At 39.5% G+C, this 24422-nt stretch overlaps 3 protein-coding genes across 3 annotated transcripts; 1 reads left to right on the forward strand and 2 right to left on the reverse strand.

The window, feature by feature from the left end:
• Nucleotides 1–362: 362 nt before the first annotated feature.
• LOC128059868 (olfactory receptor 52D1) lies at nt 363–1293 on the reverse strand. The gene is given in 2 exon segments (XM_052652141.1): nt 363–1140; nt 1142–1293. Coding segments are annotated over 2 exon segments (915 nt in total). The 5' UTR covers nt 1279–1293.
• Nucleotides 1294–7439: 6146 nt separating this feature from the next.
• On the reverse strand, nt 7440–8411 carry LOC128059800 (olfactory receptor 52D1-like). The gene has a single exon (XM_052652085.1). It carries the CDS (start codon nt 8394–8396, stop codon nt 7440–7442), a length of 957 nt encoding a protein of 318 aa, XP_052508045.1. The 5' UTR covers nt 8397–8411.
• An 11370-nt stretch (nt 8412–19781) lies between these two features.
• LOC128060634 (olfactory receptor 51I2-like) lies at nt 19782–20727 on the forward strand. Its single transcript, XM_052653018.1, is given in 2 exon segments — nt 19782–20063; nt 20065–20727. Coding segments are annotated over 2 exon segments (945 nt in total).
• Nucleotides 20728–24422: the final 3695 nt, after the last annotated feature.

Genomic DNA, 24422 nt, shown 5'->3' on the forward strand with positions numbered 1-24422 from the left:
TTCTAATAAATCACAGATGCATTTAAGGCAAAGATAAAAATATTAGGAGTTTTGTGCAGTAGCAGTATCATAGCTAATGAGGTTTATACAACACATGATTTTTGCTATTTAAAAACTTCTCCTAAAAGTAAAAATATTATTACTTTTCTGGGTTATTCATAATTGCTCAAGGAGCCTCAGAAGTAAGGTATCTTCAATGTGATTATCAATAACTTCAGTTCATCCCACCTTTAGCCTTCCAGCGCTTCCTCCCATGGAAACACATTCCACTTATATCAGAGGTCTCCATCCAGGAAAATGCACTCAGATAGCCATCATATATACTTCCCCCCCCCCCCCAATGTCTGATCTCTGCTCAGAATTCATGTTGAAAATTTCCCCACATGAAGCAGTCTTGGAAGTCGACTCCGAATCTCCTTGGTCCTAGCCCCATAGATGATTGGGTTGAGCACAGGAGGCACCAGCACATAGAGATTAGCCAGAAAGATGTGCACGTGCCTGGGGACTCGGTGCTGACCAAAACGGTGGGTGAGGAAGGAGAAGAAGGCAGGGATGTAGAAGACCAGGATGACCCCAAGGTGGGAGCCACAGGTACTCAGAGCCTTGTACTGGGCGTCACGGGATGGAAGGTGAAAGACAGCGTGGAGGATGAAGCCATAGGAGACAGAGATGAGGATGGAATCCAGACCCATGGCCAGAAGGGCCACAGTTAGCCCATAGACTATATTGACAGTGATGTTGGCACAGGCCAGTCGAGCAATGCCCATGTGCTCACAGTATGTGTGTGCCATGACGTGGTGCTGACAGTAGGGCAGTCGCCTCAACAGGAGGATGAAGGGGGAGACAATGGCCACACTACGAAGTATCCCAGCAAGGCCGATTCTGCCTATGACAGTGTGGTTGAGGATGGTTGTGTATCTCAGTGGGTTGCAGATAGCCACATATCGATCAAAGGCCATGGCAAGAAGAACCGAGGACTCTAAAGCATAAATAGAATGGACACAAAACATCTGGGCCAGACACCCGTCAAAGGAAATCTCACCTGCTTGGAACCACAAAATGGCCAGCATTTTGGGCACAGTGGTGGAGCTGAGAGCCAGGTCAGTGAGTGAGAGGAGGCAAAGGAAGAGGTACATGGGTGGCATTCCCAGCCAGTGCTACCAGATACATGGCACAAAAGGGGATGGCAATCCAGACGTGAGCCCACTCCAGCCCTGGGATCCCCGTCAGGAAGAGAGTGGCTGGGAGACGGTCATCGCTGATGTTGGATGCTGGCATTCTGCTTGGCAAATAAAGGGCTCTGTCCAAGGGGGAGGGTACACCTGTCCTGCAGCATGAGAGATTTGTTTCATTCACATAAAATAATGACCTTTCTGTGGAGTAGTCTTTCTTAGGCTGAGAGAAATATTTGTTATTAACTTGCTTAAGAATCTTAAAACACTCCTCCACATATTATCTGCTTTCCCTTCTGCTGATTCCTGTACTCATCAATCATATTTTGAGTTCTATATCCCAAGCAGCAAGCTAAGTATTTAAGCATCTGTCCAACCTGATTCTTCAGGGGTCACCTCCTACACTTCCTTTTCCCATGCCCTCAGAGACTTCTCTATTTTCCTTTTATCTATGTTTTTTTTTTAAATTTCAGTGAAGGTTTCCCTGTCTTCCTGATACCCTTTTATTTTTTATGTCCATAGATGTCTCATTCTTTTTTCCATTCTTCTGCTTACAAAATTCCATTGAGTGAGAGTATGTCTTCGCTATGGTATCTTCCACACTGACTGTGATAGTGTATCTAGTCATTTTGGTCACTGTCCATTAAGCCTCAGTTTTGACAACCTAATAACATTGCATTGCTTTTTAAACTTAATGATATAGTAATGTGTTCAGTTTTTGTGTGTGTGTGCTTGTAATGCACCTTCCCAGGTATATACCCCAAAGAATCTCTTTGTATAGCTCACTTGAAATGCCTAGAAAAAATATAGGAAATTATGAGTATGCTTACAAATCTCATGATTGAATATGTACAGCAAGTTGATATTCAAGAAGCATAATAGAAGAAAGCAAAATATACATCAACATGCTAGTTGGTAAGACAGCACTCCCTACTATGGCAAAGCCAGGCAAAGTCCAGCATGCCCACCAGTGTAATGTCTGGATATCCTGGCCAGATCAGAATACCAAGTACTCACAGAAGCTGACTAAGGGATAAAATCTGTGGCCCCAAGGTTGCTAACAGTGAAGATATCCTGGAAAGAGAGTCTGTTTCTGGCTGTTGAAGGCTAGTGAGTATTTACAGCCACTCTTCCTTGATAGCATACTGTTGACCCTTGAACAATGAGGGTGTTATAGATGCCAATCATCTGGGCAGCTGAAGATTCTAATATAATCTATTACCTGCCCTCCATGTAAGAGGTTTCTTGTAAAGTGGCTCATCATATCCACTGTTTGGCATTCATGGATTCAACCAACCACCGATCAGTAAGTATTACTGTAGTATTTTTTATTGAAAAATCCACTCATAAGTGAGTCTGCACAGTTCAAACCCTGTTATTTAAGTGTTAACTGTATTGTGTCCTTAAATCTGTATAGAATTTGGAGAAGCTCGAATTTTAACCCTGCTTCTGTAACAAAGTTTATATGTGAGTGGAAACAAATCTCTCCCTTTCCCAGCCAATCTTCATTTGGAAAGGGTGATGACTCTGCAGTCATTCTCTCTTTTCTATCTGCTCATGTTGCTGCATTGGAAAAATTGCTACAATACTTTTTGCCTTCAGTTTTTTGTCTCTAAATTGGAAATGGCATCACTTGATCTACCAGCTTCACAAGATTTTGTGGTAGAGCTTAAAATAGTATTTATGTGATTAAAAATTTGGACATCCCAAACAATCTCCTCTTCCTTCCTTCCTTTGTTTCTTTAACAAACACTTTTAGTATACTACAAAGATAATAGACTGTACTTAACATTTGAACCCCTAAACACTGGGGAGACCAAGTCCAGAGAGGTGAATATATATAGTCCAGATTACAAAGCATGTTAATTGCAAAACTAAAATTAGATTTTATGTGTTCTGATTCAGAGTTGCAAGCTTTTACTTCACCCAAATGACCATTAACATGAACAATATCTGAATTCCTATGTCTTTTGATCAAGGCATTATGTCAATAATTCAAGATGCTGCAATTATTTTGTTACTTATCTGAATTCCAAAGTGGTAAAGAGAATTAGGAAGCCCACCCTATTTCTGTAGAGGCTTCCACCGAAGACACCAACTGCTGTTGGGCCCCGTACACAGGACTGAGATGCCAGGGGAGAGAAGCTTGGATGGTGGAGGGCAGAGGGCTGGAATCACTACCACCTTCCTGCCTCCTTTCTTCCCAGTTTATTCATGGCCCCCTAAGGAAGATATCAAGTGGTTACTGTAAGACAGCCACTACTCTGTGTCCATCTGGGTCTGAAACAATGGGATAAGGATATTGGACTGGAGCTTTACTCTAGCCCATAGTGCAAGCATCCTTCCCAGATTGTCCCAGGATCTGGTTCTTTGAGGTTCCTTTCTCTCATAAGACCTCAATAATTATGCTCTGTGTCTTTCCACTGAACACAGACACTGAGTTTGAATTCTATGAGCGTGTGTAGCCATGTAGTATGTGAGTGTGAGGCTGTTTGGATAGAATGCCAGGTTGTGCAGGAGGTGTGTATGTGAATACAAAATGTTGCTTACAAGTGTAAAAGCTATTTTTGTGCAGGTGTAAGTGGGAGCAGTAAGGAAGCAAAGGGCTCTGAATGTGCAATCTGGGCTGAGATGTGTGATCTTTTATCTAATGCCAAGTGTCTGGGCTCAGTGTATGTCCTCAGCTCATCTCTGTGTTCCTACCTCCTCTGGTCCAGGGATATGTAAATAAGGTTATTTATTGATTATGCCCATGATGCTCAGGTGTGAAATCAAAGATGACTCCTCTAGGGATTTGGTGCACATTTTGAGAGACAGAAAGAAAGGGAAGGTAGATAAAGTAACTGAGGGAAGAAAGGGACATTTTCCTTCATGACTTTTCAAAGAAAGTGGAAATTAAGCATCTAGTGTATGATGGATTATATTTTATCCTCCCTTCTAATTTCTTGCCTCCCCCTCCCCCATCCTCTCATTCTCTTCTCTTTGCTTTATTCCTGTGCCACCCCTTGAACTCCCTCTCTTGTGGGTACACCAGAATTCTGTGCTTATGAGGCGTGGTGAGATAATCATGAGAAAGGGACAGCAGGTAATGGTAGTGGACCTGTGCACACATCATTGTGCAATCAGATTTCACTTACAAACACAAGTTCAAAGGTAAAATTATCATGAATTTCATGATGATGACAGCAGAGTGGTAAGGAAAGCCAGAGGCCATTCTGCGCATGGATGTTATGTAATTGCCCAGGTCATATGCCCATGAAGCCAGTGCTGATAGGGAGTGACATCAGCGCTGCAGGTAGATCACCTGAGATCCCTTGACATCAACCATCTATCATGTCCTGCACTAGCATCGCTTCCATCAACCCCTTCCAAGACTAGTTATTCTCTCCTCCATAACTTCAGAATACTGTACTCACTTTCCTTCTAATAGACCTCTCTTGAATAACTTTAAACTGAGGTCTTCACTGGAGTTTCTAGAAGAATATTCAAAACACTATATGCTCCCTTCAGAATTTTGACAACTAAAAAATATCATCCAAAGTTTAAAAGGTAGAAATAGACATAATTTTCAGTATATTGTGAATATTGACATTTAAAACTCCCATATGACCATTTAAAGTGGACCCTATGGACTCTTTATGCCCTTAAAACTGTTAACTCATCATTATTTATTTCAAAGTAAATAAACAAGCTTTTCTTAACTGTCAGGAATTTAATATATTGCTTTGTTTCCTTGACTCTGCTCCATTTTCCCACATATATTTTTACTTGAATCTTTCATGATAATTACTCTTTTATTCATGTAATAATAATTTTTATGTGTGTTGGAATTTTTGTTTCCTTTAACATTAGGCTCAAATGTTTAGCCAAGTTGCTTAGTCATGAATGACTCTTCGCAACCCCATGGATTATACAGTCCATGGAATTCTCCAGACCAGAATACTGGAGCCTTTCTTTTCTCCAGGGAATCTTCCTAACCAAGGGATCAAACCCAGGTTTCCTTCATTGGAGGTGGATTCTTTACCATCTTAGCTACCAGGGAAGCCCTAAAATGTTTAAAATATTATTAATTAAAAAAAAGATATCATTGATTTATAACCTATATAAGTTTCATGTGTGCAACATTATATTTCAACTTCTGTTTACACTACAGCTTGGTCAACATCAAAATTTAGTTTCCATGTGTCAGCCTACCTCTTTCAGTCCCTTTCCTCTTTGGTAATCACTATTCTTTTCTCTCTCTACATGCGCTTGTTTTAGTTTTTATTGGTTTGCTTCTCTGGTTGTTTATTTATTTATGAATTTCACATGTGAGTGAAATCATATGGTATTTATCTTTCTCCTTTTGGCTTATTTCACTTAGCATGATACCCTCAAGGTCCATCCATGTTGTCACAAATGGAAAGATATCATGTTTTTTTTTATGACTTAGTAGTATTCCAGTCTACATACACACTGCATCTTCCTTATCCATTCATCCATTTATTGGAACAGTTTCCATCTCAGCTGTTGTAAATAACTGCAGTGCACTTTGTGGTCTATGTATCTTTTGGTCACTCAGATGGGAAAGAATCTGCCTGTAATGCGGGAGACCCAGGTTCGATCCCTGGGTCAGGAAGATTCCCTGGAGAAGGGAATGGCAAACCACTCCAGTATTCTTGCTTGGAGAATTCTGTGGACAGAGGAGCCTGGTGGGGCATAGTCTATGGGATCACAAAGAGTCAGACACAACTGAGTGACTAGCATACACATCTTTTTAAATTAGTGTTTTTGTATTCTTTGATATATACCCAAATTTGAAAAGCTGGATCATATGGTCTTCCTATTCTTAAGTCTGTGAAGAATTTCCATACTGTTTTCCATAGTGACTGCACCAATATATATTCCTAGAAACAATGCCCCAGGGTTCCCCCTTTCCCTATATCTTCACCACGTTTATCTTGTCTGTTTTAGTTTTTAGCTTTAACAACTTGTTACCTTGTTCATCCTGAAATTTTTTATAAAGGTAAAAAAAATTTTAAGGATAAATATTATCATCATTTTATTTGATCTCTTTTGATTTTCTATGAGCCTTGGGAAAACAGACTCAGTGTCTTTTTAAAAAAATTATTTAGCTATAATTGGCATACAATATTGTGTTAGTTTCATGTGTACAGCAAAGTGAATCTGTTATACATATGCATACACAATACATATATATCCACTGTTTTTAAGATTCTTTTCCCATATAGAGCATTGCAGAGTATTGAACAGAGTTCCTGGTGGTACATAGCAGGTCCTTGTTAGTTATCTATTTTATATGTAATAGTGTCTTGTAATTTTTTATATTAATCATCCTAACAAGTGTGAGTGATATCTGATTGTATTTCTAACTTTTATTTCCCTAGTAATTAAGTGACACTGAACTCTTTTTGTATGCCTGTCGGCCATCTGAGTCTCTTCTTTGGAAAAATGCCCATTCAGAACCTCTGTCCATTTTTAATGTTTGTTTGTTTTTCTGCTGTTGAGTTGTATGAGTTATTTACATATTTTCAATATTAACCCCTTATTGGATATATGATTTGCAGATATCTTATCATTTTGTAGGCTATCTTTTTGTTTTGTTTGCTGTGCAGAAGCTTTTTAGAGAAGCTTTTAATCATTTATTTATTTATTGAGCATTTTCAGGCACTGTTCTACATGTTGTACATACATTCAGTAATTTACTTAATCTTCACCATAATTCAAGAGTTAGATATAATTAATCATTGTCCCAATTCTACAGTTCACCAAAATAGACATAGAAATGTTTAGTAATGTGCTCAAAGTAGAAAACCAACAATAAAGGAGAAAGCATTCAAACTCAGGCCCTCTGATTTCAGATCTTGTGCTCTTAACCACTGTCCAAAGATTTGGAGTTCAGACTCAAGTTCACTCTAGATGTTTCACTTTGGTTTTCTTTTTTTGTCACTTAACATTCCAATAGAAAAACCCACCATGAGATGCAGTGTCCACTCCAGAACAGAACTGACTAGCATTTTGGAAAGCTACACTCCCTTCTGAGATAATACAGAAACTACCTTATTACCTTGTTCTGAGCAATTCAGAATTGCTCAAGGAGCATATTCAGTGTAATTCTTAACATGTCCCATTTATCTGATCATTCTTCATAAAGTACTTCCTTCCATATCACCATCTCTCACATCATAGGCTTTACCTTTGTAAATGTAGCTGGATAATTATCCTTCCCATTTACCTTTCATTCTCATCTCCAACTGCTGCAAGAACTCACACTGAGACCTTCCACAAGAGAGGCAGTCTTGGAAGTCGACTCCGAATCTCCTTGGTCCTAGCCCCATAGATGTTTGGGTTGAGCACAGGAGGCACCAGCACATAGAGATTAGCCAGAAAGATGTGCACGTGCCTGGGGACTCGGTGCTGGCCAAAACGGTGGGTGAGGAAGGAGAAGAAGGCAGGGATGTAGAAGACCAGGATGACCCCAAGGTGGGAGCCACAGGTACTCAGAGCCTTGAGCCTGGCATCTTGAGATGGAAGACGAAAGACAGCATGGAGAATAAAGCCATAGGAAATGGCAATGAGGATGGAATCCAGACCCACAACCAGAAGGGCCACAGTTAGCCCATAGACTATATTGACAGTGATGTTGGCACAGGCCAGTCGAGCAATGCCCATGTGCTCACAGTATGTGTGTGCCATGACGTGGTGCTGACAGTAGGGCAGTCGCCTCAACAGGAGGATGAAGGGGGAGACAGCAGCTATACTCCTGAATATACCCATAAGGCCGATTCTGCCTATGACAGTGTGGTTGAGGATGGTTGTGTATCTCAGTGGGTTGCAGATAGCCACATATCGATCAAAGGCCATGGCAAGAAGAATCGAGGACTCTAAAGCATAAATAGAATGGACACAAAACATCTGGGCCAGACACCCGTCAAAGGAAATCTCACCTGCTTGGAACCACAAAATAGCCAACATTTTGGGCACAGTGGTGGAGCTGAGAGCCAGGTCAGTGAGTGAGAGGAGGCAAAGGAAGAGGTACATGGGCGCATGAAGGGCACTGGCTGTCACTATGACCAGAATGAGGGTGGCATTCCCAGCCAGTGCTACCAGATACATGGCACAAAAGGGGATGGCAATCCAGACGTGAGCCCACTCCAGCCCTGGGATCCCCGTCAGGAAGAGAGTGGCTGGGAGACGGTCATCGCTGATGTTGGATGCTGGCATTCTGCTTGGCAAATAAAGGGCTCTGTCCAAGGGGGAGGGTACACCTGTCCTGCAGCATGAGAGATCTGTTTCATTCACATAAAATGATGATTTTTCTGTGAAGTCATCTTTTTTAAGCTAAGAAAAATATTTATTGTTATAAGTTGCTTAAGAATCTTAAAAGTTTCTATAACATAATTCAGTTTTTCATCTGCTAATTCCTATACTCATTAATCATGCTTTGAGTTCTATATCCCAAGAACCATGATAAGAATTTAAGCATTTGCTCTGTCTAACCCCTCTAGACTTATCTCCTACCACATTCTGCACATTATTCATTTTTTTTTGTCCCGATACATCTAAGAATATTTATTGTCTCTCTCTCTTTTTTAAAATTTACAGTATCAGCATTTCCTTTGCCCAAGGAGACTTTTTCCTTTTCTTTCTCTCTAATTTTTAAACTCTGGGCAAGTCTCTTTGCCTTCCAAAAGCTTTTCCTCTCTAACTTAGTCCTTAGTTGTCTATTTCTGTTCATCCATCACTTTCCAAAATCCTATTGAGCTGAGACTGCATCTTTACGCAATTGCAACCTCCAGACAACATGACTGTGTCTCTACCTAGAAAGTTTGCTTAATATTCACCAAAAGACTGAATCCTAGTAACTTCTTAGCAACATAGTATTCACTTATTGCCTTAATGCTACAATATTTTGCTTACTTACTCTGTGTTTGCAAGGTAACTGCCCAAATACACACCAAATGACTTATTTTTATGTCTCACTTGAAGTGCCTATATAGAGACTAGGCAGCCTGAATATACGCAAATACTCCATAACTGAATATCTACATTATTTTGAGTACATATGTGAGTTCAGTGGAAGAAAGCAAGAGGTGTAGTCAACATGCTATCTAGGGAGACAGCACTTCAAACTACGCAAAGTCAGCCTGAAGCCTTATAGTCCTACCAGTTAATGGTTGCATGTAACAGCCAGATCAGAATGCCAAGTGCTGATAGAAGCAGATTGAGGGAGGAAGTAGAGTGTCCTAGCATTCACCAACGGTAGACATCCTGGATGAGTGAATACATGACTACTATAGAGTGGTGGTAGTATACACATCTTCCCTTAGTAACACTGTACACCTAAAAGCATCCTTTGTAAAAGGCCTGAAATCCGGAGCTTTAGTTCTGAGTTTGTCACAAGAGTGTTACTTAACCTTGAGAAAATCTCTTCCCTTCTCTGGGAAGTCTCAATTTATAAAAGCAACAATTATGGAATCCTTGTCTTAGCTTTTCTGCCTATTCACTATTTAGCATTAAAAAGTACCACAACCTTTTTGAGGCTCAATTTTTGTATTTATATATTAGAAATGGAAACACCTGGCTTATTTTTTTTATGGGTGATAAAGAGTAAAGCATATAGTCTTTTAAAAGATTTATTTATTTTTAATTGAAGGATAATGCATATAGTCTTATTAAGTTTGTACACCAAAAACAATGTGTTCCCCCTTTTGTTACAAGCTCTTGGTCCCATAGCCACATATAGGAGTGTTACAAAATATAGTAATTGTATCTCTGCCTTAGTAAAATGAAATCCAAGTTCAGAGAAATGAACTGATGTAATTCAGATCATAACATATCCTACTTTAGAAGTGAAATTAAGTCTTAGGTCTCCTGATTCAAGGTATGGTGTTTTTCCCTCACTTAACTGTCCATTTATATGGCTGTTACTTTACTTCCTATCTTTTTCTTTCAAGGCACTGCAGTGTCATTATCTGCATTGCTATGATACAATTATTCATTATCTGGACTCCAAAGAGTCACATAAATGTGAAAAGCCCCTCTTATCTGCTTTGAGATTTTCACAGATGGCCCCAGCCACTAAAGGAAAGAAGCTTGGGTGCCACACAAGGGAGCTAGAGTCTCTTCTCTTCCTCTCTTTACCCAGTCTAGTCTTGCCCACAAAGGAAGATTTCAAATGGTTATTTTAAGGCAGCTGCTACTCTGTGACCATCTATAGATAGGAGGACCAGAGAGATTAGGTATAATCAAGATTGCTTTTCAGGGAAAGTCATAGAAAAAAGACATTGTGCCAGAGCACCACTCTGAGTGGAATGGGGGAATTGTCTCCAACTTTTCCCATTCAGCCTTGTTTCTGGGTCACTACGATAGCTATGTGTTTGAGGTCTCCTTCTAAGATATAAACTTCAATCATTGAACTTGGAGTTCTTTCTCAGAACACAGTATTTTCAATTCAAAAACATACCTGTGTGATTGGCATGCATTCACAAGTGAAGCACACTGAGGTTGAACTCTGTAATGCGTGTCATATATGAGTGTGAGGTTCTGTGGGAGGCTGTGTGGAGGTTTGTGCAGGTACTATGTTCCTGAACGTAATTTTTTTTTTTTTTAGATGTGAAAGTTGTGATGTCATGCATGTGTGCAAGTGTGATTTAGATGATGATAGGATCTGAGTATGGCATCTGAAGTCTGATCTCTTCTCAGTTTTAAGTCTTGTCCTCAGTGAGTGTCTTCATCTTAGCTTGGGGGTTCCAGCCTCCTCATGTCAACAGGCTTGGTAAGTGCAGTTATTTATTAACTCTCTCTGACTCTCAGGTATGAACCCAAGGGGATTACTCTAGGGATTTGGAAGAAGTAGGGTAATTGGATACCCATATGCAAAAGACTGAAATTGGGCTCCTCTCTCAAACTTAACTCAAAATGAATCAAACATCTAAATATAAGACAAATCTACAACAACTTGAAAAAAACCTTAAGAGTAAGTCATTGTGTGCCTGTGTTAGCTGGTGGTTTTATGACACACCAAAATCACAAGGGACCAAAGGGGAAAAAATAGATAAATTGGACTTTATAAAAAATATACTTTTAGTATTTCTAGATCAGTGTCAAGAAAATGAAAAAGACAAACCACAGAATGGGAGAGAAGTTTTATAAATCATATACCTGATAAGTACCATGGCTGATTCATGTTGATGGATGGCAAAAACCACTACAGTGTAAGAGGATTCCCTTTTCTCCACACCCTCTTCAGCATTTATTGCTTGTAGACTTTTGGATAGCAGCCATTCTGACTGGTGTGAAATGACACCTCATTGTGGTCTTGATTTGCATTTCTCTGATAATGAGTGATGTTGAGCATCTTTTCATGTGTTTGTTAGCCATCTGTATGTCTTCTTTGGAGAAATGTCTGTTTAGTTCTTTGGCCCACTTTTTGATTGAGTCGTTTATTTTTCTAGAATTAAGTTGCAAGGGTTGTTGTTTATTTTTGAGATTAATCCTTTGTCAGTTGCTTCGTTTGCTATTATTTTCTCCCATTCTGAAGGCTGTCTTTTCACCTTGCTTATAGTTTCCTTTGTGGTGCAGAAGCTTTTAATTTTAATTAGGTCCCATTTGTTTATTTTTGCTTTTATTTCCAATATCCTGGGAGGTGGGTCATAGAGGATCCTGCTCTGGTTTATGTTGGAGAGTGTTTTGCCTATGATCTTCTCTAGGAGTTTTATAGTTTCTGGTCTTACATTTAGATCTTTAATCCATTTTGAGTTTATTTTTGTGTATGGTGTTAGAAAGTGTTGTAGTTTCCTTCTTTTACAAGTGGTTGACCAGTTTTCCCGGAGCCACTTGTTAAAGAGATTGTCTTTTCTCTATTGTATATTCTTGCCTCCTTTGTCAAAGATAAGGCATCCATAGGTGCATGGATTTATCTCTGGGTTTTCTATTTTGTTCCATTGATCTATATTTCTGTCTTTGTGCCAGTACCATACTGTCTTGATGACTGTGGCTTTGTAGTAGAGCCTGAAGTCAGGCAGGTTGATTCATCCAGTTCCATTCTTTTTCAAGATTGCTTTGGCTATTCGAGGTTTTTTGTATTTCCATGTAAATTGTGAAATTATTTGTTCTAGTTCTCTGAAAAATATGGTTGGTAGCTTGATAGGGATTGCATTGAATCTCTAGATTGCTTTGGGTAGTATACTCATGTTCAATATATTGATTCTTCTGGTCCTTGAACATGGTATATTTCTCCATCTATTTGTGTCCTCTTTGATTTCTCTCACCAGTGTTTTATAGTTTTCTATATATAGGTCTTTGTTTCTTTAGGTAGATATATTCCTAAATATTTTATTCTTTTTGTTACAATGGTGAATGGAATTGTTTCCTTAATTTCTCTTTCTGTTTTCTCATTGTTAGTGTATAGGAATGCAAGGGATTTCTGTGTGTTGATTTTATATCCTGCAACTTTACTATATTCATTGATTAGCTCTAGTAATTTTCTGGTGGAGTCTTAGGGTTTTCTATGTAGAAGATCATATCATCTGCAAACAGTGGGAGTTTTATTTCATTTTTTTTTCAGTCTCGAAATAGAACTGCCATATGACCCAGCAATCCCACTGCTGGGCATACACACCGAGGAACCCAGAATTGAAAGAGACACATGTACCCCAATGTTCATCACAACACTGATTCTAATAGCCAGGACATGGAAGCAACCTAGATGTCCATCAGCAGATGAATGGATAAGAAAGCTGTGGTACATATACACAATGGAATGTAACTCAACAATTAAAAAGAATACATTTGAATTAGTTCTAATGAGGTGGATGAAACTGGAGCCTATTATACAGAGTGAAATAAGCCAGAAAGAAAGACACCATTACAGTATACTAACACATGTATATGGAATTTGAAAGATGGTAACAATAACCCTGTATGCAAGACAATGAAAGAGACACAGATGTATAGAACAGTCTTTTGGACTCTGTGGGAGAGGTTGAAGGTGGGATGATATGGGAAAATGACATTGAAATATGTAAATTATCATATGTGAAATGAATCGCCAGTCCAGGTTTGATGCATGATACAGGGTGCTCGGGGCTGGTGCCCTGGGATGACCCAGAGGGATGGGATGGAGAGGGAGGTGGGAGGGGGGTTCAGGATGGGGAACACATGAACATCCATGGAGGATTCATGTCAATGTATGGCAAAACCAATATAATATTGTAAAATAAAATAAAAAAGAATAAATAAAACTAGAAAAAAAAACACTACAATATTGTAATTAGCCTCCAATTAAAATAAATTGATTAATAAAAAAATTTAATATCCAAAATATATGAAGAGCTCTTATAACTCAACAACAAAAAGACAAATTAATTAAAAATAGGCAAATGATTTGGACATACATTTCTACAAAGCGAGACAGATAAGCACAAAAGAGATGTTCAGCTTCATTAGTCATTAAGTTCAGTTCAGTTCAGTCACTCAGTCGTGTCCAACTCCTCGCGACCCCAGGAATCGCAGCACGTCAGGCCTCCCTGTCCATCATCAACTCCCGGAGTTCACTCAAACTCACATCCATCGAGTCGTTAATGCCATCCAGCCATCTCATCCTCTGTCGCCCCCTTCTCCTCCTGCCCCCAATCCCTCCCAGCATCAGAGTCTTTTCCAGTGAGTCAACTCTTCACATGAGGTGGCCAAAGTACTGGAGTTTCAGCTTTAGCATCATTTCTTCCAAAGAACACCCAGGACTGATCTCCTTTAGCATGGACTGGCTGGATCTCCTTGCAGTCCAAGGGACTCTCAAGAGTCTTCTCCAACACCACAGTTCAAAAGCATCAATTCTTTGGCACTCAGCTTTCTTCACAGACCAACTCTCACATCCATACATGACCACTGGAAAAACCATTAGTCATTAGGGAAATGAAAATCAAAACCACTATGAGATATCACTCCACACATTAAAAGGGTTATAAACAAAAATAAAATAAAAAACAAAATCAGAAAATAACAAATGCTAGAAACATATGGAGAAAATGGATTCTTCATACTTTGCAGGTGGGAATGTAAATTTTGGTGAAGCCACTTTGGACAACAGTTAGGCTTTTTTTCAAACAGTTATACATAGTGACTCAGCACTTTTATTGCTAGGTATTAATAAATACTCTAAAGAGCTAAAAACCTATTTTCACATAAAAGTTTGTTTACAAATATTTAAAGAAGAATTATTTCTAATAAATAAATAATTTGCATTTAAATAAAAATTTCAGAATAGACAGGTCTACAAAAACTGAAAGTAAATTAGTTATTGCCAGGGTCTGGGATAAATGAGAATAAAGAGTGACTGCTAATGGTAATGGGATTTCATTTTAGAGTGATTAAAAATGTTCTGCAAACTTTGCAAATATGCTAAAAAAAACAGTGAATTTACAACTTTTATGGTATATAAATTATATATTAATAACAAAATTTTTAAAAAATCATAGAATTTGTAATCATTAAAACTTGAAATTTCAACTGCCTAGGATCTATTTACATATGTGACACTATGGACAAGGCAAGCCCTGGATCTGAGTGTAGGGTACTGAGGAAGGGGCCAGGTTTGTCTCCCAGATCTTAGCTGGTAGCCTTGTGGGAAAGCCAGAAATTTATGGTCATGAGAATGAGAAAGATTGAATTAGCTTCTTTTATTCTTTTCCTTTTTAGTTTCCTCTATTTTTGAGGGATGTTGCAGAGAGAGGCACAAGTAGAAAGACAGTCAATTAAGTAGGAAAAAAAAAGATAAAAAGGAAAAAAGGTAGAGATGGTAATGATTAACAGGTAGGTGAAACATGTTCCAGGGTCTTTACTGGATAAAAATTCTTATTAGGTTTTCTGAAAATGTTAAGTGATAAAGTGATTAAGTGATTAAGTGAGTGATCTATGTTTGAATGCAGTTCTGCTTTTGCTCAGTCACTTCAGTCATGTCTGACTTTTTGTGACACCATATACTGTAGTTCCCCAGGCTCCTCAGCCTGTGAGATTCTCCAGGCAAGAATACTGGAGTGGGTTGACATTTTCTTCTCCAGTTCTGCTACTCAGTGGTATTATAACTTTGAACCTAATTTGACCTCCTGGGCAATTAATTTCTCTCACCAGTAAAATGGGAAGATAACATTTCTCTCCAAATTTGGTTGTTAAGATTGAAAATGACAATATTTAAGAACTTCTTGATGGAGTCCAAGGAAAATTATAAACACAGAGTATTATTGATGATTATTGTGTTTCTATCACTTGCAGTTCTAACCAAATCTACATTTTGGCTTCTGAAAATTCCTTAAGAAGAGAAGGGAGACTTGGCATGGAGAAAAGAAACCCCAGAGCTGAAGGTCAGGAGGAATTAGTTATATTATTGGCAGTTATACTCTTGATCTTTCAGAGCCCTTGGAACCCACCCTGGAGGAGATCTAAGGGGTCATGAGGACCTGGTGTGGGGGCAGCTAAGCCTTGCTCAGCTGGGAGGAGAGAAGGTGTTACTGAAAGTAAACTGAAGTCCACTTTCCTACAGGCAGTAAAGCCAGTTCACTGACAACTACTAACACTGGCAGGTGGTAAAGGAAGGTTCAGCATTTATTGTTGGAGGAAGGTGCCAAGCAGAAGTCTGGGGCAGCTAGTGCTCAAAATCCAAAACTCCCCAATGGGTTTCAGCAAAGCATTTTTAAAGACAAAGTGAGGGAGGGGGATTTCAGGGTCTGTGATTAGCTTGTGCACAATTCTCTGATTGGTTGATGGTAAGGTATAAGAAGCACAAGCTGGAATCAAGATTGCCAGGAGAAATATCAGTAACTTCAGATATGCAGATGACATTACCCTTATGGCAGAAAGTGAAGAGGAACTAAAAAGCCTCTTGATAAAAGTGAAAGTGGAGAGTGGAAAAGTTGGCTTAAAGCTCAACATTCAGAAAATGAAGATCATGGCATCTGGTCCCATCACTTCATGGGAAATAGATGGGGAAACAGTGGAAACAGTGTCAGACTTTATTTTTTTGGGCTCCAAAATCACTGCAGATGTTGACTGCAGCCATGAAATTAAAAGACGCTTACTCCTTGGAAGAAAAGTTATGAGCAACCTAGATAGCATATTCAAAAGCAGAGACATTACTTTGCCAACAACGGTCCATCTAGTCAAGGCTATGGTTTTTCCAGTGGTCATGTATGGATGTGAGAGTTGGACTGTGAAGAAAGCTGAGTGCCAAAGAATTGATGCTTTTGAACTGTGGTGTTGGAGAAGACTCTTAAGAGTCCCTTGGACTGCAAGGAGATCCAAGCAGTCCATTCTGAAGATCAGCCCTGGGATTTCTTTGGAAGGAATGATGCTAAAGCTGAAGCTCCAGTACTTTGGCCACCTCATGTGAAGAGCTGACTCATTGGAAAAGACTCTGATGCTGGGAGGGATTGGGGGCAGGAGGAGAAGGGGACAACAGAGGATGAGATGGCTGGATGGCATCACTGACTCGATGGACATGAGTCTGAGTCAACTCTGGGAGTTGGTGATGGACAGGGAGGCCTGGCGTGCTGCAATTCATGGGGTCACAAACAGTCAGACACAACTGAGTGACTGAACTGAATTGAAGGTGTAAGACAGTGTCACAGGGTTAACATTATCAATCTTTGGGCTCCAGCCAGACTGGGGGCCACATGCTTATGGTTATCCAGTAGTTAACTTCCATTTGGTGGGGGGTTCAGTATCTGTTTAACCACTGAGGAAATGTGCATCAGATACAATTCTCTATGTATTTCAGGGAGGAACTAAAGATTCTGTAACTGCCATACGACTGATTGAATTGTTACCAGTTCTCCTGGCCCAACTGCTACTTTTGTCAGTGCATGCTCATATCAATTATTATTATTAATTCTTGAGCTGAATTTTTTGTGACTCAGGGGAGTCCTGGGACACTACAGCTTTTGTATAAAAAAGAGGCAGGCAAAGGACATGGGGGAGGAGTCTGCCCTAGGAAGGCCCCACAGGGTCCTGCTCAGTTACAGTTGTGTTGTCTTGGCCTTTGCAGACAGGTCTGAAACAACCTTGGGAATAGATTGCAAGAGGTGTCTACTGGGATCCCACTGTGAGGAGCCTATTCCCAAATCGGCTTAGCTGGGAGACATTATGGCTTTACTATAGCTCTTCCATGGCTCAGAGCCTGAGAGGCAACTCCTGTAAAATGTGGTGTGTGTAACATCTTCTACAGCCTTGCCCTCACTTGGAGAAAATATAGCCCAATCCTCTTGGAGCACCAGAGTCCAGTTGGGGCATTCTCCTATCACTGTTCTTCTGTCTTCATTTTTATTTTCTCTTTCTTCTCCCTCTCCAGGTTTAATTTTCCAACCACTGTCTCCCTAAAATCCCTTCTCTGGTCTTACACTTCCTTTCTCTCACCCAACCTGTCCCTTTCCAGTGTTACTTCTCCTATATTTATCCTCTTTTCTCTGCCTCCTCCTCACTCTCTGTCTTTCCTCTTTCCCTTCAATCCTTCTCCCTCTATCACCTCTCTCTCCATCTTCTGCTCCACTTTCTATTTGGCATGAACGTTGAGAAAAAAATATTAAGGAACAGAGAAGAGCACTTGCTGAACTTCAGCAACATCTCTACTTAGGACAGGAAAGAGGTACTAAACCTGGCCCTACTCTGGAGCAGGAGGTTTTTAGTTAAGGCAATTTGAGACTTTCTTAGAGTAGAACATGTGACATGATAAAGTGGAACTCAAGAGTGGGCTGCTCAAGAAGTGGGTGACCCATGCATGTCCTTAAGACTGTCTCCTCTAAAATCCTCAGTGACAGTTTCTCTATGTGTACTAAAAAGAGGTCATCACACTGTACAGGTTTCCCAGGGCTTATCTGGCTCATTCATCCTCCCTACTTCTTCAAACCCAATGCTGCTATTCAGCATCCCCATTCTTCAGCAGTAATTCCCTGAAAACTTTGTTCCGGACACTTATTGCACTGGTAGAGAATTTCTCTCTGATTTCTAATCTGATTGTTCATTGATGTGATACTGAGCTTCTGAAAGAGAAAAAGCAAAATTTCCCCCAGGGTTCACTTAAAATAATAAAGTAATCAGTGGTGGGTAATTACACTTAACTGTTAGAAATTATCCATGAGAGGCAAAGGAGAACTAGTAAGTTCCAAAACAGATAGGCAGAGTCACTTATCACAGTGTATTAAAGGATTTTGGACATGTCAGAGCAATATTATAAAATATTCCCAAATATAGTTTCTTTCCCAGATAGTTGTAACTCCCCTGTGTGAGAGACCAAAGGAAAAGATGCAAGATGCATTGATTACCCTTTTAGCACCCCTCTCACAACCTCATTTGGTCCGGTGTCAAGGAAACATTTCTCATCATCTACTCTTGTTGAACTTGAAAGTCTGTGAGATGAAAAATTATGATCTATTGTGGAAATCAAAGAATGCTGTTTTTAACCACTCATAGGAAAAATAAGTTAATGAATAGGATGTTTTTCATGTTATAATTTTTTCTCTCCTAATTTTTCTTTAACTTTTACAATTTATTTTTGCTTGTCTCTACCATAATTTATTATGTGCTAATATGTGATTTTAAAATGCATATTTAAGTTTAATGTAAATATATTCCATGACTTTTGTCAAAGAAAGCATGCTATATAATTTATTTTCCATCTAAAAATGTTTTTAAATGATAATAATAGCAGTACTTCTATAATTCTTACTATGGATGTGACATGTTCCAAGTTCAATTTTTTTTTCTCTTTCTCTCCTTTTACCTTATACAGCATGTATGTATATGAATAGGGCAACTCTATTTTATCTTTATCTAAAAAATAAAGAAACTGAAGAAGAGAGTTTAAGAAATCTACCTAATGTCATACTGCTATTAAGTGAAAGCATTAGAAATCAAACGTTCTGATTCTATATGCTCTACTAGTAAGACTATGATGCCTTTTGAGACATGCTGACTCACCAGGCTTCCTTCATGTATCCTTCCAGTGTGAAATGTGGGACTCTGGATCACAAAGTCACCTCAGGATGGGAACTGAATTGCTAAGTTACAGCTCTAGTCATGTAACTGCTTCCCAAGAAAACCTGGAGTAATTCCTTTTCCTTCCTTGCACCCTTGGTTCTTCGTCTGTCAGGTTGGATATAAGTGTTTACATCTCTTGCTGCTGCTGCTGCTGCTGCTAAGTCGCTTCAGTCATGTTCGACTCTGTGAGATTCCATAGATGGCAGCCCACCAGGCTCCCCCATCCCTGGGACTGTCCAGGCAAGAACACTTTCTCCAATCCACATTTGAAGGGAAGCTGTGATAATGGTCATAAGGAAGTCAACTAGAAGACTACCAGTAAGACTTAAAGAGCTGGTCAACCACCCTGAGTACTTATTGACTCTTTTCTGAAAGATGTCAAGAAAGACCTCTTTTTCTCAGCTACTAGAGTTTCATGACCTTCTGGTCATCCTCCCAGTGTATTTTAAGAATAAAATCTATGAATAATGATTTATGAACCTAAGTGTTTCTTTTCCTCCCTGGGAACAGTATAGTCTTAAACATATGATGTAATTTCTCCAAAAAATTATACTGGCTAATGACAGTTGTCCCCAGCCTCTCATGGGCAACTTCAAGATCAATGTCTCTGATGCTCCCATCTTTATCTTGACGGGCTTCCCAGGAATGGAGGCCATGGAGCCCTGGCTATCTTTTCCTCTCCTTCTGCTCTATGCCATCGCCATTGTGGGAAACGTCCTGATCCTCCTCATTGTTAAGGAGCCAAGTCTGCACCAGCCCATGTACTACTTCTTGTCCCTACTGTCTGTCAATGACTTGGGGGTGTCCTTTTCCACACTGCCGACTGTGCTGGCTACCCTCTGCCTCCGGGCCTGGGTGATTGCCTTTTAATGTCTGCTTAGCCCAGATGTTTTTCATCCACCTCTTCTCTTGGACAGAGTCTGGCGTCCTTCTGGCCATGAGCTTCGATCACTACGTGGCCATCTGCAACCCACTGCACTATGCCACTGTGCTCACCAATGCCCGCATTGTGGCCATGGGCCTGTGTACTGTCCTACGAAGCTTTGCCCTCATCTTGGTCTTCCCACTGCTGCTGCACAGATTAACTTTTTGCCACCCCCGGAACATCCTTTCCCATGCCTACTGCCTTCATGTAGATATGATTAAGCTGGCATGCACTGATGTCTCCCTCAATAGCCACTATGGACTGTCCATTGTGCTTTTCACCTTTGGCCTGGACTCTACCCTCATTCTTCTCTCCTATGTACTTATCTTTCGGTCAGTGCTAGCCATTGCCTCCCCAGGGGAGAGCCTCAAGACGCTTAACACATGTGTGTCCCATGTCCCAGCTGTGCTCATCTTCTACGTGCCTATGGTGAGTGTGTCCATGGTACATCGCTTTGGTGCTGGCCTGCCCCATGCTGTTCACACCCTCATGTCTCTTATCTACCTCTTTGTGCCTCCCATGCTCAATCCCATCATCTACCCCATTAAGACAAAGGAGATACAGCACAGGCTTTTAAAGATGCTCTTCAGGGTCAGGTCCTGACTGTTTGGTTTACCTAGAAGCCCTGAAGGATTTGATGTTGGGGGCAGAATCATTGGGACACCCAAAGAGGAGAGGGTCACTCTGGAGGATGCTAGTGCTGCCCTTTACATGTTATGATCAAACTTGTAGTATATTGGGTCAGTTCTTGCCTGGACCATCTTGGGTTTTATCCAGCAATCAATTATATTAATGTTCTCTAGAGACATAAAAATGATCTCTTTTTAAGAATAAACTAGAGAATGACAAACTCCACTACAAGGTAGGAGATTTTTTCCAGGGAATTCATTTCAGGACACTTGGTGATATGGCTGGGACTTCTGGTTATGGGCCTGAACAATTCTGAAAAAGACAGAGGCACAGCTGGAATAATTATGGGCTATTTATCATATCATTACCAGTATGTAAGTTAAGCTTGGATGATTGATTTTCAATGTTGACAGAAACCAGAGACCTTGCTATGGTGCTGTTTGAAAAGTTTTAAAGTATGACAGTTGTGATTGTTAATTTTATGTGTCAGTTTGACTGGGCCTCAAGGCTAGGTATTTGGTTGAACATTATTCCTGGGTGTTTTAGTGAGGGTATTTCTAGATGAGTTTATTATTTGAATTGGTAAACTGAGTAAAGCATACTTCCCTCCCCAGTATGGGTGGGCCTATGCAAACTGCTGAATTCCTAAATACAATAAAAAGCAGAGTATATAAGAAAGGAATCTCTGTCTGAATGTTTTTGAATTGGGACATTAGTCTTCTCCTGCCTTCAGTCTCATATTTGAACTGAAACTTATACCATTAGCTCTTCGGATTCTCAAACCTTCAAATTTGGGCAGGAACTATACCACTGACTTTCCTGGATCTGGACTTCTTGGTCTCTGTAATTGTGAGAGCCAATTCATTATAATAAATTTAAGATATCTAGTTACACACATATTCTATTGGTTCTGTTTATCTGATGGTTTATCTATTGGTTCTGTTTACCCTAATACAATGTTACAATATTTAAGTAGTCAAAATTAGATTTTAGGATTTCTGGGCATGTTCTTTTCACATGGGAGACCCTGAAATATGTAGGCACTTGACCCTGCCAAAGTCCATTGAAATTAATGACTCTTTGTTTATATCTCTCCTGAAACTTTCTCTTACTCTTTAATATCTATCTGCTTCCCCTCAAGAAATCTGAGCTCCCTAAAGGAGCAACTGTGTCAAAAACTTTGTCCATCCACACTGGACCACTGTAGAGCCTTCATTAAAATAGTGTCTAATGATGTGACAGCAATATAAAAGAATAAATGAAAAAAATGGATGAATAAACAATAATGAATGAATAGCAGGAGGAAATCAAGAGTGAAAAAATTAATAGATGAACATATGAATTATTAATGAATTTCCTTAAGTCAGAATTTCATATTAGGAAGTGTTTCTTCTCCTTCCATGCTCCATACACAGACAGAAATGCAAATGAAAGTTGACATATTTTCCCCTTATTCTTTGATTCCCCCAGATTTATTGAAATGTAATTGACATATACCTGTTATAAGTTCAAGGTGTAAAATGTGATGATTTGCTGCACATATGTATTGTGAAATCTTCTCCACAGTAAGGTTACTTAACCCATCCATAGAGGTGACTTACTGAATAAGTGAACTAAACTCAGTCTTAGTTTCCTCATCTGTAAAATGGGATCTCTGATTCATCTACCTAACATGTTTGTTTTAAGGAGTACACAAAATGAACCGCTTTAAAATTTTTCTAATAGTACATGTGACTTATTGATTCATTATTTTTATTCAGCAAGAATCAATGTAAAATTCAATATTTGGCATCAAAATATCATGTGCATCAGCCACAGTTTGAAGAGGTGTTTTGTCTAAGATTTTCTTGAATCCCTAGTAGAACTGTTCTATACCTGCTTTCTGTCTCCATTGTACTCGAAATGTACTTTAGTCATATCAGAGAGTTTGGGTACTTTGTCTCCTCAACTAAATTGTAAGCAATTTAGTTTTATTTATCTTTGTACCTTTCAGTCTCTAACAGGGCTTGAAACATACCTAACATATACGGTAGTTGAGGAATGAGTTAATAAATGATTATATTTGCATACCAACTATCTCTTTATGCTTCACTGAATTACCATATGGTACAATGTTTTACCCTAAAACTGATCATAATTTCATTAAAGAATAATTTTATATAAAGGTCATATTGTTTATTATCTAAATATTATATGCATCATAATAATCTGAATATAGTGAATAAAAAATAAATTGTACTTGAAATTTTCAAACATGTCATAAATGTATCTTATATTTTTATATTGCTCAAACTTTATGTACTATAGAGAGTGTAGCCATAGATTAACAGAGTGCTAATATTGTGTCTCACCTTTAATAGGTGCTTCAATAAATATTCTTTGAAAGAATGTTGCTGTATAGTGATTTTGGCTCTGTTACAAATATGATTTATGAAGAAGTTGCTGCCATAATAAGTGGATGATATGCTTTCAGTGCCAATATTTTTCTTGCTTCTTTAAATCCGAGGGACTTGAAAGCAACAATTTGGCTCATTTAGGTACCTGTGAAAAGCTGTTTGGGAACTTCTGGGCTAATATTTTCCACATCACATTCTATAAATTAAGATACTCAGCATCCTTCTCTTGACTTTAGAAACCTGCATCATCTGAAAGAGGAACAACAGATGATTGCTGGTGACAGTCTTTATCTATTTAGCACATTAAGTAGGAAGTTCATGGCTCTGCCTGGATTTATAACTTGCCAACATGGAGAAAAGGCTCAGACTCTGTTCCAGTTTCGCTGGTGTGGACTGTGATTACAGTGATATGCTCCCCATCACAGGGCTCTGCTCAGCCAGGTCATCAGATATATCTGAAGAGAGCTTTGGGCTGCTTCGCTGCTGCTGCTTGGTCACTCAGTCATTTCCGACTCTTTGTGACCTCGTGGACTGTAGCCCAGCAGGCTCCTCTGTCCATGAGGATTCTCCAGGCAAGAATACTGGAGTGGGTGGCCATTCCCTTCTCCAGGGGATCTTTCCGACTCAGGGATCAAACGCAGGTCTCCCACATTGCAGGCAGATTCTTTATCATCTGAGCTACCAGGGTAAGCCCCTGGGCTTCTTTATCCTCTTCCTATTACTTAACTTCCGCTGTTCATGTAGTTTTATTGGTTTAATACTCATTATTTTAAAGCTATAAGATGAGTTATACCTAGTCTCTTTAAGCAAGATTAGGGTCACCCATCTTTATGAGCCAGAAGTGCATCCAGAGTCCATCTAGTCTATGTGTCTGCTTGAGCCACTGGAAGCAAATACCAGAATATTTACTTTATGGAGCAGAAAGAGAAGACGTTTTCTCCATTGGTGCTGGTTCTTGGAGAGCCTTCTGGAACCACAAGATTGGAGGAGTATAGGGCATAGGAGAGATTACTGTATTGGATCTGGGTCCTGTGGAGGGTTATTTGACCTTTTACCTTTTTGAATATATAGTTACACAATTCTATACCCACTTTTCCCTGGTGTTTCCTTTTAAGGTCTCATACCTGTGTTGATGCTTCTACATATGCCATGTTTGGCATCCTTTGGCATTTTTCCTACTGCATTTATTTTAAAAATATTTGCCCATTCTTTGATGGCTGTGATCCAAAAATCTGCAAGCAATAAATGCTGGAGAGAGTGTGGAGAAAAGGG

The sequence above is a fragment of the Budorcas taxicolor genome, chromosome 15 (assembly GCF_023091745.1).
Source record: "Budorcas taxicolor isolate Tak-1 chromosome 15, Takin1.1, whole genome shotgun sequence".
Lineage (NCBI taxonomy): Eukaryota > Metazoa > Chordata > Mammalia > Artiodactyla > Bovidae > Budorcas > Budorcas taxicolor.